The sequence below is a fragment of the Oryctolagus cuniculus genome, chromosome 15 (genome assembly GCF_051225735.1).
Source record: "Oryctolagus cuniculus isolate XC-2025 breed Fujian yellow rabbit chromosome 15, ASM5122573v1, whole genome shotgun sequence".
Taxonomy (NCBI): Eukaryota; Metazoa; Chordata; class Mammalia; order Lagomorpha; family Leporidae; genus Oryctolagus; species Oryctolagus cuniculus.
This window is the reverse complement of record NC_142881.1, coordinates 9,840,642-9,854,348: the sequence shown is the minus strand read 5'-3', so window position 1 is coordinate 9,854,348 and position 13,707 is coordinate 9,840,642. Positions and strand designations below refer to the sequence as shown.

At 49.7% G+C, this 13,707-nt stretch overlaps 1 protein-coding gene across 6 annotated transcripts in view; it reads left to right on the top strand.

Moving 5' to 3' along the window:
• The first annotated feature begins 11,053 nt into the window (after positions 1–11,053).
• WDR11 (WD repeat domain 11) overlaps positions 11,054–13,707 on the top strand; it is a 57,701-nt gene continuing 55,047 nt past the window's right edge. For 3 of the 6 annotated variants that reach the window (XM_089313939.1, XM_089313937.1, XM_089313940.1), the window contains exons 1-2: positions 11,208–11,321; positions 11,914–12,025. Coding sequence is in view for 1 of the 6 variants with exons in the window: in XM_089313935.1 (XP_089170061.1) it covers positions 11,236–11,321; positions 11,914–12,025 (198 nt within the window). In the remaining 5 variants the exon portion in view is untranslated. Of the gene's footprint in view, positions 11,322–11,913; positions 12,026–13,707 lie in introns of all 6 variants that reach the window. The other 3 variants (XR_016221509.1, XM_089313935.1, XM_089313936.1) reach the window with 2 other exon arrangements.

Sequence of the window (13,707 nt, the reverse complement as noted above, 5' to 3'; positions counted from 1 at the left end):
ACATAATGGTGCCGTGACTCGGATAGGAAACCTAGCTCGGATAGGAAACCCAGGACGGATAGGAAACTTAGGAGGGAAGAAACGGGAAGAACTGGGAAAATACCGGAGAGAGAGACTAGCAAACAGCCTAGGGAAAAGCCGGACGAAAAAGGTGCCGGAAGAAGCTATTGAAAGCCTAGGCATAGACTCGGATACGGACTACAGGGGGAAGCTGGGAGAAATCTCTAAGGTCGAAAGCGAAAGTGAAAGCTAGAACAAACAGGCTCCGATGCGGACTGTGGGGAAAGGCCAGGAGAAATGAGGGAGGAATATTGTTGGAAGAAAACTTAGGGAAACGTACCGGGTAGAGAAAAGTGTTAGGGAAATTGAAGCCGCGGGGGGCAGGCCGAGGCTGAAACGAAAGCCACTTTGGGATTCTCAAGTTAGCCCGGGAATAGGGGGCGAAAAGTTGAAACCAGAAGCTGAAACATAAGCCTGGTTGGGATCCGTCTGATTAGCCCGGGGAGCAAAGGACGGGAAGCCAAACCATGGGGCGGAGACGTAAGCTGGGTTGAATTCGCCAGGCTAGCCCGGGGAACTTAGATTGAATGCTAGTGGCGGACACATAAGCTACGCTGTGTGACTCGTGGAGGCTGCCGCGCGCAGACAGAGCGTGCGGGGCTCAAGTACATAGGGAACGCAGGGCTGGCGCGAGGCCGTGGTTCAGACGCGAAAGGGTTAAGTGCGAGACCGCGGAGTGTGCGCGCAAAGCCGAGCCGCACAGATGAGAGAGGCGCGGGCTGAAGCGGCTCAGAGCCGGCGAGGCGCCGAGAAGCAGCCTCGGGGCGGAGCCCGCCGGCAGGGCGAGGCGCCGGGAGGCCGCGGGGATAAGAGAAACAGAAGTTTAGAAGTAAGATGAGAGAAATAGGAATGCTGGAAGATAGAAGTAAAATGGGAGAAATAGGAATGCCCGGAGATAGAGAAATAGAGAAAGAGAAAGGCCTCCCCACAATACTACAATGTGAGAGCTTGGATTCGGTCTGCCTGATTAAGTGAGGCGATGAGCACCTGCGGCGGCTAGCAGCTTATGCGCCGCAGGTCACCAAAGACAGGCACGAATTAACATCAGTAAGGCCTCCCCACAATACAACAATTAGGAGGCTTGGATTCGGTCTGCCTGATTAAGGCGGTAAGCACCAGCAAGCAGCTCGACCAGAGTATGAGCTGCAGGTCACCGAAGATAGGCACGAACCAACACTAATAAGTCTCCCCCACAATACGGCAATGAGAAAGCTTGGATTCGGTCTGCCTGATTAAGGCGGTAAGCGCCAGCAGGCGGCTCGACCAGAGTATGAGCCGCAGGTCACCGAACACAGGCACGCATCAGCGCCTAAAAACCTCCTCACAACATGGCGAAGAGAGGACCCGGATTCGGTTTGCCTGATTGATAGGACTTGTAAGAACTTGTGGCAACTCTGGCAAGTAGAGCAGAGTGTGTGCCGCGGGACACCGAAGACAGGCGCGTATCAATGCCAAAAATAAAAAGAAAGGGGGATCTGTGGGGAGCAAACCGGATTAGACTGAGTTACTGGAATTAAGACTTATTCTATGCATCTGCTCTCCCACAATATGGCGCTGGGAGAGAAGTAAACAGCTTCTACACAACTGCCTCCAGTTCAGCTAATAAACTGTAGGACTTGCTCCTGATTGGAGAGCAGCGTACTCGGCGTGTGGGCAGCCGAGTTAGGATTGGCGGAGGAGGACTATAAAGGAGGAGAGAGACGGCATGCACCAGGAACATCTAAGGGGAACATCTAGCTGAAGGAACACCCGTGCAGCCCCCGAGAGAGCCGGCCGGCGGTGTGCCGCTCCCCTGCGGAAGTGGGGAATGTGGCCAGGGGGAACTGCCCTTCCACGGAGGTGGAAGGGATAGTAGCCAACCCGGGAAGAACCAGCAGCAAACCCGGGGAGGGCCGAGCAGACGAAAGAACAGTGCAGGGTCCTGTGTCGTTCCCCCACGAAGACGGGGAGCGACACTTCTTGCATATTTTCATCTAATTATGATGTTCTTAACTCTCCTTACACTAATACTTGCACGTCAGAATATACTTTTTTATTTTTATTTTTTTGACAGGCAGAGTGGACAGTGAGAGAGAGAGACAGAGAGAAAGGTCCTCCTTTGCCGTTGGTTCACCCTCCAATGGCCGCCGCGGCCGGCGCGCTGCGGCCAGCGCACCGCGCTGATCCGAAGGCAGGAGCCAGGTGCTTCTCCTGGTCTCCCATGGGGTGCAGGGCCCAAGCACTTGGGCCATCCTCCACTGCACTCCCTGGCCACAGCAGAGAGCTGGCCTGGAAGAGGGGCAACCGGGACAGAATCCGGTGCCCCGACCGGGACTAGAACCTGGTGTGCCGGCGCCACAAGGTGGAGGATTAGCCTAGTGAGCCGCGGTGCCGGCCCAGAATATACTCTTAATGTTTCTTTCCCTTCTACGAAAAAATACCACCACCACCCCAATAACTCGTGGTTTGCTTCCACAGTGGGTTTGACTTGCTGAATTATGTTTCTTGTAAATGAAAAGCATGTAGCCCCTTTCTTGAGTGTATCAGTACACGTGCTTCCTCAGGTGGTGCAGAGGGGGACCTACTCCTTTCCAGTTCTCACCCTGAACTAAACCAAGCAAAACCAGCAGCCCCTCTGGTTGTCCCAGTCCTGGTAGGCTTGGGACTTGCTGGAATAGCGGCCCTAAGTACTGCTGCACTGGTACGAGGAGAAGTGGGTCTCACCCATTTAACCGAGGCCAGGGATGCAGACTCAGGTCACCTCCAGTACTCTGTTGACCGCCTAACGACCAGGCCAGTTCTCCCGCAGGCAGGGTGCTGCACAACAGGAGGGGGTGGGCCTCCTGTTTCTGACTCAAGGTGGCCTGTGTGTGGCACCAGGAGAGACTCGCTGTTTCTGTGCTCATCAGTCAGGAGTTATAACTGACTCCCTCCAAAAGGTGAAGCAAAACTCAGAAACTTGCTGTGAACAGCGTGAAGACTCACAACTGAGGTACAGTTGTATCTTTAATGGAACCCATGACTGGCCACCTTGTTAACTGACCTCAGGGGACCGTTAACCCGCCTCCTCCTCCTCCTCCTCCTCCTCGGACTGATTGCAGGACCCTGCACTCTCAGCTGTTTACTGAATTTCACTAGACAAAGTGTAGCTTCTGGTAAACTCATGAGTATGTACACCTCTTACTCTGCTTTTTTTTTTTTTTTTTTTTTGGACAGGCAAAGTGGACAGTGAGAGAGAGAGACAGAGAGGAAGGTCTTCCTTTTCTGTTGTTTCACTCCCCAATGGCCGCTACAGCCAGCGCACTGCGGCCAATCCGAAGCCAGGAGCCAGGTGCTTCTCCTGGTCTCCCATGGGGTGCAGGGCCCAAGCACTTGGGCCATCCTCCACTGCACTCCTGGGCCATAGCAGAGAGCTGGCCTGGAAGAGGGGCAACCGGGACAGAATCGGCGCCCTGAATGGGATTAGAACCCGGTGTGCCAGTGCTGCAGGCAGAGGATTAGCCTAGTGAGCCACGGTGCTGGCCATTGCTCTGCTCTAAAAAACAGACAATCACAGTCCACAGCATCCTACTTGGCAGAGCATAGAACCCCCCTAGTATCGTTGCTCAAGCTTAAAAACAGGTAGGCTGCACCCGGTTTAATGATAAGATTGTAATCTGTCTATGTCCTGCATATGATTTAGGCCAACACCTGGATTAATGTCAAGATTGTAATTGGAATTGTTAAGATTGTAACAGGTATGGTCAAGATTATAATTGATATTAGTTTCTCATAAGCCTTAGGTCAGCTTTACCCCAGTAACCATGTAGTCCCCCCGATCCTAGCAACTGTGGGGAAATTAGACACACGAGACAAAGATGGCGCCCAAAGGAAGTAAGGTGGGCAGAACACAAAGTTGTCTACCACCAAAGCTAATTGGCTGCGCAGCATCAGGGAGGTGACAAGTGATGATGAGTGTACAGACATATGGCCAGTCCTATAAAAAATTGCCCTGTAAAATGACCTTTAAGTGATTGGTTAGTCCTTATGCCCTGCCCCAATGACTGCAGTTTTGTGCTTTAAAAGGCTCTGTTATGCGTGAAATAAATGGGTTCTTGCTTGACTTGACTCCCCACTGTGTCTGATTGTCTCCGGGATCCTGAGGCTGGGAAACAGGTGAGCGGCGATTACCCTTCCTCGGGCCCAGTCCATCCTCGTATGGGTGGACTAAGACCCTGCAAGCAACCATGTGTTCCCCCTCCTGTTTTTGTGGGTTTTGCCCTTATAAGCCCTGTTGCTTTGGGCTTCAGGGTGGAGAGTTCTTTGGGGGCATGAGCCCACTCTCAGCTGCCAACAATAAAGGACTCCAAAATTGATCAGTGTGTGGGGCTCCTCTGTCAGCACTCGCTCGGCACAACAATAGAAAGAGCAAAGCAGACTGCTGACTTATTGAAACTAGGTAGAAGAATTGGCTAATTGATCTGTATTCCCTGTGTAAACTCCTAATACCCAGACCTGGATGGACCCCTTCCTTGGGGGCCCCTCCTGGCAAGCAGGAGGCTCTGTTTAGCAATAAAATCTACTTTCACTGGCTTTGCTCACCCGCCTTTATTGTCCACATTGTGATTCTTTTTTTTTTTTTTTTTTTTTTTTTTTTTTTTTTTTGACAGGCAGAGTGGACAGTGAGAGAGAGAGGCAGAGAGAAAGGTCTTCCTTTTTCCATTGGTTCACCCTCCAATGGCCGCTGCAGCCGGTGCACTGCAGCTGGCACACAGTGCTGATCCAAAGCCAGGAGCCAGGTGCTTCTCCTGGTCTCCTATGTGGGTGCAGGGCCCAAGGACTTGGAACATTCTCCACTGTACTCCCAGGCCACAGCAGAGAGCTGGCCTGGAAGAGGGGCAACCGGGACAGGATCCGGCGCCCCGACTGGGACTAGAACCCGGTGTGCCAGTGCCACAGGCAGAGGATTAGCCTATTGAGCCGTGGTGCCGGCCCACATTGTGATTCTTGATAGCTGTGAGATGAAGAACCAGCTCCAAATTCCTGTAGCAACAGCTTTACCAGGTAGGTTATTATCAGCCCTGCTATTCAGATGACGAACCTGAGGTTGGCAAGGCTCACTTACTTTTCCAATAGCACTCAGCAAGTGCTGGGCTCCCGGGACCTCGAACCCATGTCACCCGGCTCTCAGCCTGGTGTCCTTTCCTCCAGGTTATATTACTATAATTGATCCATTACTATATTACTGTAATTGATCTATTACTGTCTGGGGCCAGGCACCTTAAATATATGACTTCAGTTAATGAACACAGTGTTACCATTATGTAATATTTTATCCCCTAAACTTGTCTAAAGTCTCAGAACTAAGAGGTGGCAGGGCTGGGCAGGACTGTTTGTCTTTGCCGTTCCAAAGGCTTCACTGACTCCGGCAACATCCAACTGCTTCCCTCACACTGAGCACGTCCCTCCTTCGGCCTCTCTGGGACTGAGCCATCTTCTCCAGAGAGCTCCGTTCAGAAACCTCCTCTGCTCCAATAAAGCTCATCACCAGGCTGTCAGGCGCAGTGACTAATCCGTTCTGTAATTATTACCCACAATGTGTAGGGCCATAAATGACATTAATAATGACTGCAGCCAAATAATAAATTGGATTGATAATCATCTATGTTGGAGAAATGAGTGGGTGGAAGGTATTTAAGGGAAAGCATGCGGAAAGAAAAGTCGATACTAGATCTGACTCTTGCTCCAGTGCTCCCTCGCATTGAGCCAGGCTTCTACCCTGCTGCTGACTTTGTCTTCCACGTGCCTGGACGGCACCAGCTATGCTCCTGGTCCCCATTCGTTCCCCCATGAAAACCTCACAACACTCCTATCTCACACAGAAGCGGCTTGAGCTGAGCCCTGGCTTTGGAGCAGAAAAACCTGCACCAGGTCCACCTCTGCCCTTGGTGAGAGGCATGATCTTGGGGAAGTCACTTACCCTGTCTTCATCTGGAAAATGGGTTTGGTGATGCTTATCACTGACAAAACAGGGTTGGCTTAAAATATAAATGCTTTTGGCTGCACAGTGAAGGACTGACCAATTTAAGATACCAAGTGTGATAAAGCAAATAATTTAACAAATGCAGCAAACATCTCAGCACATTTTGAAGCCGGGTTGGTTTGGAGTCTGAGCAACCAAGCATCAGAAGAAGGTTCTGAGTGCAGAGACAGTGTGAGAAAGGAGGCTCCTTCGAGGCCGGACTGGAAAGAGACAGGTGACAACCTCTTGCTGAGAGGCACACAGGCTGAAGCTCCTCCGCTTTGGAAGCCAATCCAAGGTTATCCTTGAGAAGCACCTGCCGAAGCCAGCAGGAAGTGACTTGTAGGTGGCTGGCCCTGGAAGCAGATCTGCCTGGAAGCTCAAGTAACCACCTTGTCTTCGGCTGGCCTTTTAGAGAGAGCTGAGTTAGCCCCTCTGTGCCACCATCAGCAGTGATTTCCCAAACTGCTTGAGGCCTTCCCTGTTACAACTTCCTAAAGCCCTCATTTAGAGCTGGCTGCAGGGGGTTGGGTGTCCAGGCAACAGACACAGCAAATTCAACTCCATTTTTACCCATATCCTTACAAGTTCTTCTCTTGAAAGCCACGTCTTAAAGAAGAAAAGATGTTTTTTTTCAAAGTCAAGGTGATATAGCTTGGAAGGTCCAGTGCTTTCTTGAAGACCAGAGACCTAGATTGATGCCCCAGCTCTATGAACAAATAAGAAGGTCCTGTAGGAAACTCAGGATTGTGTTGAGCTCTTTAATACATTCTCTAATTCAATGATTTTAATGACCCAGGGATAGTTTAATCTCTTTCCCCCAAAGAATAGAAGAAAAGGAGCCTTGATGAAATCAAGTAAGCTGCCAACATCACAATGCATGTCCTTCTATTGTTAACACTAACCTTCTGTGCCTCCCTAGAAGATATTTGGTCAAGTGTAAAGTTCACGTGAGTATTTTTATCTGAGCCGGCACTGAACAGGACTATCAGTGGTATGTCTGAATTTGCTCCTGTCCTGCCATCTTAATAAAAGAAAAGTACAAATAAAAGCTACAAGAGTAGTGAAAAAAATTTTTACAAAATGTACAAAAATATTCCCTTTGACCCATTTCATTATTTGTGAAAGTGCACCCTGTAATTATATATAATGTTGATGTCAGAATCATGTTGTCTTCACTTTCTGAATCCTGCCACAGCCAATTCAGCACTGTCTTTCTTAGCTCTGGAAATAAGACTATGGCCTTACCGGGAGTGTTTGCTCAGCCAAGTTGCTCCAAGTCCATGCTGCCACCTACAGAATGGGAGAAAGTTTTTGCAAATCATATATCTGATAAAGAACTTTAGCTTTAATATATTAAGAAAACACAACCTCATAGTGAGAAGACAGATAACCCAATTTGAAAATGAGCAAAAGATGGATCTGAATAGATGTTTTTCCAAATAAATTACCGTAATGGGCAATAGACACATGACAGGATGCTCAATATCATGAACCATCAGAAAAATGCAAATCAAACCACAATGAGACTCTCTGTATACCCACTAGGATGGTTAGACTCAACAGAACAGAGAACAAGTGTTGGCAAGGATGTGGAGAAACTGGAGCCCTCACACACTGCTGAAGTCTATCTTTGGACAGCAATCTGATAGAGTCCCAAAAAGTTAGACCACAGGAGCCACACTTCTTCTAGGTGTACACCCATGAGAAATGAAAACGCAAGTTCACACAAAAACATGTATATGTATATTCACAGCAGTGCTCATAATAAAGGGAAAATGGAAACAACTCCAATGTCTGTCAGCCAGTGAATGGGTAAATGAATGATGGTATATCTGTGTGATGAAATAAGAGGGATAAACCACTGATAAATACTGCATTGTGGAAAAATCTGAAAAACATTATACTCAGTGGAAGAAGCCAGACACCAAAGACCACACATACTGTATGATTCCATTTGTTACTGTGTGATATTCCCACAATCAGCAAATCTGCAGTGCCAGAAAGTAGATCAGCAGTTGCCAAGGGCTGAGGTGGAGGGAATTAGTGGTTGCTACTGGGTGCAGGGCTTCTTTTAGAAGTGATATAGTGTCCTAAAATTGATCACAGCGGTGGTTGAAAAGCTTTAAATTTACTAAAAGCCGCCACAATATTCCTATGAAGTGGATAAATGGTATAGTATATAAATTATATCTCAGTTGTGTGTGAGACAGAGTGCACAGTGCATTTAAATTTCATGCGTCCCATGCAGCTTCAGTTTATTCCTACTGGGCTGTGGATCAGATTGTGGCTTGGAGGGCAGTGTGGTGCCATAAGTAATCTAAAGCATGAGTTTCGGAATCACTTGCCACTGGGTTCCAGCATTGTGTCTGTCTTCTTCTGTTGGCTGTATAACCTGGGCAATTCTGTAAACCTTGATTTTGTCATGTATAGGATTCTTGTGCTGACAAAGTCTTGTGGATCTGAGTAGATTAAGTAGGTAAGGGGATTGTTATGCTGCTGGTTATGCTGTTGAGTGCTCAATGGTAAGCTGTTGACCTCATCATCTCAGTCCTCAACATCTGCATTCAGGCGCAAACCCGTTTACCAGTGCTGCCTTTAATGGTTCCTTGGAAAGTGTATTAAGGAAGTGATTCATTCAATTATATATTACTTATCATCACTCTCTCCTGATTCCCCACACTCAATCAGTGTAGGATTAGGAAATTTACATCCTCTTATCTCCACTATCTTGAAAAGACAAGGGGAAAAATTGTCCTAATTTAGGAATACAAATGATGCTGTAGTGGCAGGATACCCCTGAGTTCACAGCACCAGGCTTTGGAGTCAATGTCATTGTGCATGGGGGGACAGGACAGTTTTTTAGGTATCAAAGAGGAGAATAGGTTTGGCCCTGCTAACAGATCAATTGTCTTGTGTGTTTAACATTTTATCTTCCATGCCAGCCAGGACAGATGCTTCACAGAAGGCCATAAAACTCCATTAACATACTTAATTGCACACTCTTATGCCATGGGAGATATATTGCTGTTCCAACCCCAGCTGGCCCTTGCTGTAAATATTCAACTTTCATGAACTCAAGGTATCTTACAGATTTAAACTAATTAATCTGTCTTCCTCCAAAATCCTTTTTCTTCCCAGGGAAATGGGAGGTCCGGTTACCTGCTGCCCGTCTCCATCTGTGAGCTTCTGCACTGACTCCTGATGGTCACCTTCTACCTGCTTGACCTTATGCTTCCTGAGCACTTGAAATTCCTGGAACATCAGTCACTGATTGAGAACCAACGTGTGCCACGAGGGGTGGCAGGCATGGAGGAGAAAGAAAGGCTGGGATTTGGTTCTTTTCAGAAAAAGTCGTGAGTCTAACAGGGTCTATTTATACCTCTGCTGATACACTACAGTTAGCTGCAAATGTGCTGCTCTCCTGTGAGTCAGACATAGTTGCAGCCAACACCAATGTCTAAACACTGAAATAGTTCATATGAAAGCACAGACAAGTGAATTCTCAGAGGTCACAACGCTTCCACTTAACATCTCACTGGCCAAAATTTATCCTTACAGCCTGGTCTAGTTGTTATGGATGCAGGGAAATGTACCCATTTAATGGAATGACAATGTGCCCAGATATAAATGGAAGTTCTGAGCCTATGAAAGAAGGGAGGAATGAATTTTGGAAGCCAGTTAGCAATCTCTGTCATAGGACACATCAACCATTTTTAATAAGGGACTGATAAATTCAGATCTGTGGCTATGGGCATCTCTCGGGCCCTGGATGCATCATTAGGAAAGACGTGGGACCAGGGAGAGGAAGATGAGCAGCAGCAGCAATGCATTGCAAGGGCACAACTAAGAACTAAAACCTGTTCCTTGGCTTTGACAGTGAGGAGGACGTCTGAGGACGTCTGAGAAAGCTTCCTTTACAAGAGTGCTAAATGTTGGGACCGCAGGAGAATCCAGGTTAACAGGTTGACGAATAGTGTTAAGGTTGCATGCTGCCATGCCTGCTTATCTATGCCTCCACAGATAAGTTCCCAGTGATAGATGCATTGCCTGCTGGCCAGCAGGCCCAGGATGGCTGATAGATTTTCTGTGGGATAATTCTTTGGCTGATGGCCACTGTTGTGTAACCCTGCATAAAAGGAGCCACCCCTTGTGGGCTGCTACTGCTGCTCTGTTCTGGTCACCTATGCTGCTGGTGCTTCTACTGCCCAAAAAAAGAATGACCCATTAGTCTGCAGCTGGGCCAGTGTTCTGTCAGTTCCCAGCCCTGTGTGCCTCCACGTCCCCGACCAAAGAGCTGGGGTCCAACACCAAGGTGGACACACAGACTCGTGATGAAACTGCCAAATATTTTGTCCGTTTTTGCTGATCAAGGAGCTGACCATGTATGGAGGGGAAAATGGTCAATCATCATTCCTGAAAGAAATCCTTGCGTTGAGTGCTGTCATAAAGGGTACAGCGCAAAGGAGGGAATAAGTGAGTCTGATTCCAAGGAGACAGGCATGGGGGAGACAGCAAAAGTCAAAGCAAGCCCAGCAAACAGGTGAAGGGGCACTTGGCCACGAGCACAATGAGCGCCATTTTTCCTCAAGTGTGGAGGGGACACTGCCAGGACCGGACACACAGTGTTCTCTGTGTTTCCAGAGTCTGGAGTCCATTCACGTCAACCCCCGCCCCCCGCCATTTCATTTAATGCACCCCATTCATCCATCTATCCATTCATCCATTCATTCTTCTTCGTAAACTGTGAGAGCGGAGACCCGTCTTCTACAAGGACCCAGTCCTGACGTCCACCTTGGTGCCCGACACTGCAGCTGTCCTACATTAAAAGAAAGTCCCCCTGGGACTTTTATCCCTTGCTTTTCACGACTTCCAGCAGGGCACAGGGACTTATGCGCCCCCCCGCCCCCCAAAGCAAAAACAACACTATCTCCTCTTCAAGCACAATTCTAGCAGGCATCGAGTGGCGGAACCACCTGGGCGTCGGAACCCTGGAAAGGCGGAACGCGTTCCCGGTAGGACCTGAAGGCAACGGAGCCTGGAATCCGGGTCGGTGGAACCCGCGGGGAGTGGAACGTTGGATCCGGCGGAACCCGGCAGCGGCGGTCCGGGGGCCACCCGGACTCCGGAACGGAAGCGCGAGTCCGCCGCTTCCTGGTTGCGGGTCGGAGGGCAGGGCGGGCGTCGCCGCTGAGATGTTGCCCTACACCGTGAACTTCAAGGTGTCCGCGCGCACCATCACGGGGGCCCTCAATGCCCACAACAAGACGGCGGTGGACTGGTGAGGCGCTGGGCCCCCGGGCCGCCGGGGTCGGCCAGGCGTTTGTGAGGGGAAGGGGAATGCAGGCGGGTTCGTGTGGCCTCGCCGGGACAGGGGGCCGCCCTCAGTCTTCCAGATGGCGGATACCGGCTGTGGTGGTGGTAAAAGGAGTGAACGCTCCGTGTGGGTTCGCCCGCGCTCTCCGGGGCGTGCTGCCCGCACCCCGGTCCGTGGCCGCCGCCTGCAGCCCCCGGCCGCCTGTCCCCGCCCCTTCGGGCCCTGTGCACCTGCTGGTCTCCGTGCTGACTATCCTGTCCCCCTGCCCTCGGGTTTCACGCCCCGTCGCTCGGCGGCCACGCCCCGGCCCCGGCCGCCTCTGCTGGCCCTGGTCCTTGCTGGGGCTCCCCGAGTCCAAGCCCTCAGGACGCCTTCTTACCCGAACGAAAAGCGAATTTCGGCAAGCGTTTTGCGCTTGGCTCCACCTTTTCTGTAAAGGAGATCATAGAGAACGCGGACTTTGGTGTCTAAATAACTCATGGATGGTGCTTGTGAATAAAATTGAGCGTTAACATCCTTGTTTTGTGCTTAAATTTGAATTTTGCTGTCTTGCCAGGGGCTGGCAAGGTTTAATTGCCTATGGATGCCATTCCCTTGTGGTAGTCATTGATTCCAGTACTGCCCAAACTCTTCAAGTTTTAGAAAAACATAAAGCTGACGTTGTCAAGGTAAGCCACGTCCCGCTTTGACTCTAACTTGTGTGAAGGTCACCGAATCGCTGGGTTCTCATTAAGTCGCGCGTGGAACGGCTGAAAACCTTTTCCGTGTAATCCGCACGACTTCTCGCCCCTCTCGGATGAGTGATTAAACGCTGGTTCTCACCTCGCTGTGAGGCTGATGGGAAACAGCAGTTGTGCCGTTTGCCAGGCCGCCCGCCCGCTCGTCCCTTCAGCCTCCCCTGAGAGCAGAGCAGGCCCGAGGGGGTCCGCTGAAAGCCCCCGGGTGAAGTCTCACAGCTGATGACCGGCTGTGGGAGGGCGGGGGTCGGGGGTCGCAGAAGGCTCTCCAGTTCAGGGACTGGTGGACACGTTATCCAAGTGACAAACGGGACCCGCATGGCAGGGAGGTGAGCAGTGTGCACGCAGTGGTGAGAGGTGGGCACCCTGGTAGGAGTGCTGACAGGGGACACGTCCCGAGAGCCGCCCGTCTGTCCTGAAAGCTGTCACACCAGGAAGGAGTTGGGATTTTAAGCAGGAGGTTGATGTGACCATGTTTGCATGTTAGAAAAACTCCCTGTGGCAGCAGTGGAGAAAGGCGAGACGGGAGGCAGTGAGGCCATTTAGGAAACGTTTGCAGGAGTCTCAGCCTAAACTGAAGCTGAGGCATGGAGGAGTCACGTTCAGGAGCTGCGGAAGAGGGAACCTGGTCGTCTTTCTAGATGATCGATATGAGGGAGGATCAGCAGAATGACTCCAGGGTTTCTCTGAGTAGCTGGTGGTATTGCCGGTTATGGTAAGCTGAGTGTGTGTGACGTCCGTGAGGTTAAGTTCTGAGCATGACAGTCGGAGATGCCTGGAATGTATTACAGCGATGTGACGTGTAGGAGAGGTCAACCTTGGAAGTCGAGATTTAGGGTTTTTTTTGTGTGTGTGTGTGTGTGTGTGTGTGTGTGTTTTTTTTAGTAATAGCTTTATTGAGATGTTCATACCATAAAATTCACCCACTTAAAGTGTGTAGTGCCATGGTTTTTAGTATTTTTACAGTTGTGCATGGATTTCATCACCCCAAAAAGAAATCCTGTACTTGTTAGCAGTCACCTCCCATTTCCCCCATCCACCTCATTTCTAGGTAGCCAGCAAGAAGCTTTCCATCTCTATGGATTTGTCTCTTCTGAACTTTTCATATAAATGGAATCGTACAATCTATGGCATTTTGTTCCTGGCTTCTTTCACTTAGCGTGATGTTTCCCAGGCCCGTCCTTGTCATTGCATGTATAAGCACTCAGTTTCTTTTTAGTGCTGGCGGACACTCCACTCTAAAGATATGTCCCGTTTTGTTAATGGGCGTTTGGGTATTCCCTCCTTGTGGCTGTTATGAGTAAAGCTGCCGTGAACACTTGCGTACTAATGTTTGTGTGACTCTGTTCTCACTTCTGCTGGGTGTGTATCTAGGAGTGCATCACTGATGGGCTTGCTGACCCCATGTTTGACTTCAAGGAATAGCCAGACTGTTTTCCAGATTTTACATTCTTATTAGCAGTTTATGAGGAGTCCAGTTCCTCCAAATCCTTACCAGCACTTGTTCTCTGCTTTGATTATAGCATCCCAGTGGGTGTGAATTGTTCGCCACTGGGGTTTTGATTTTTTTTTCCCATGGCTAATGATGTTGAGCGTCTTTTCAGGTGCTTATT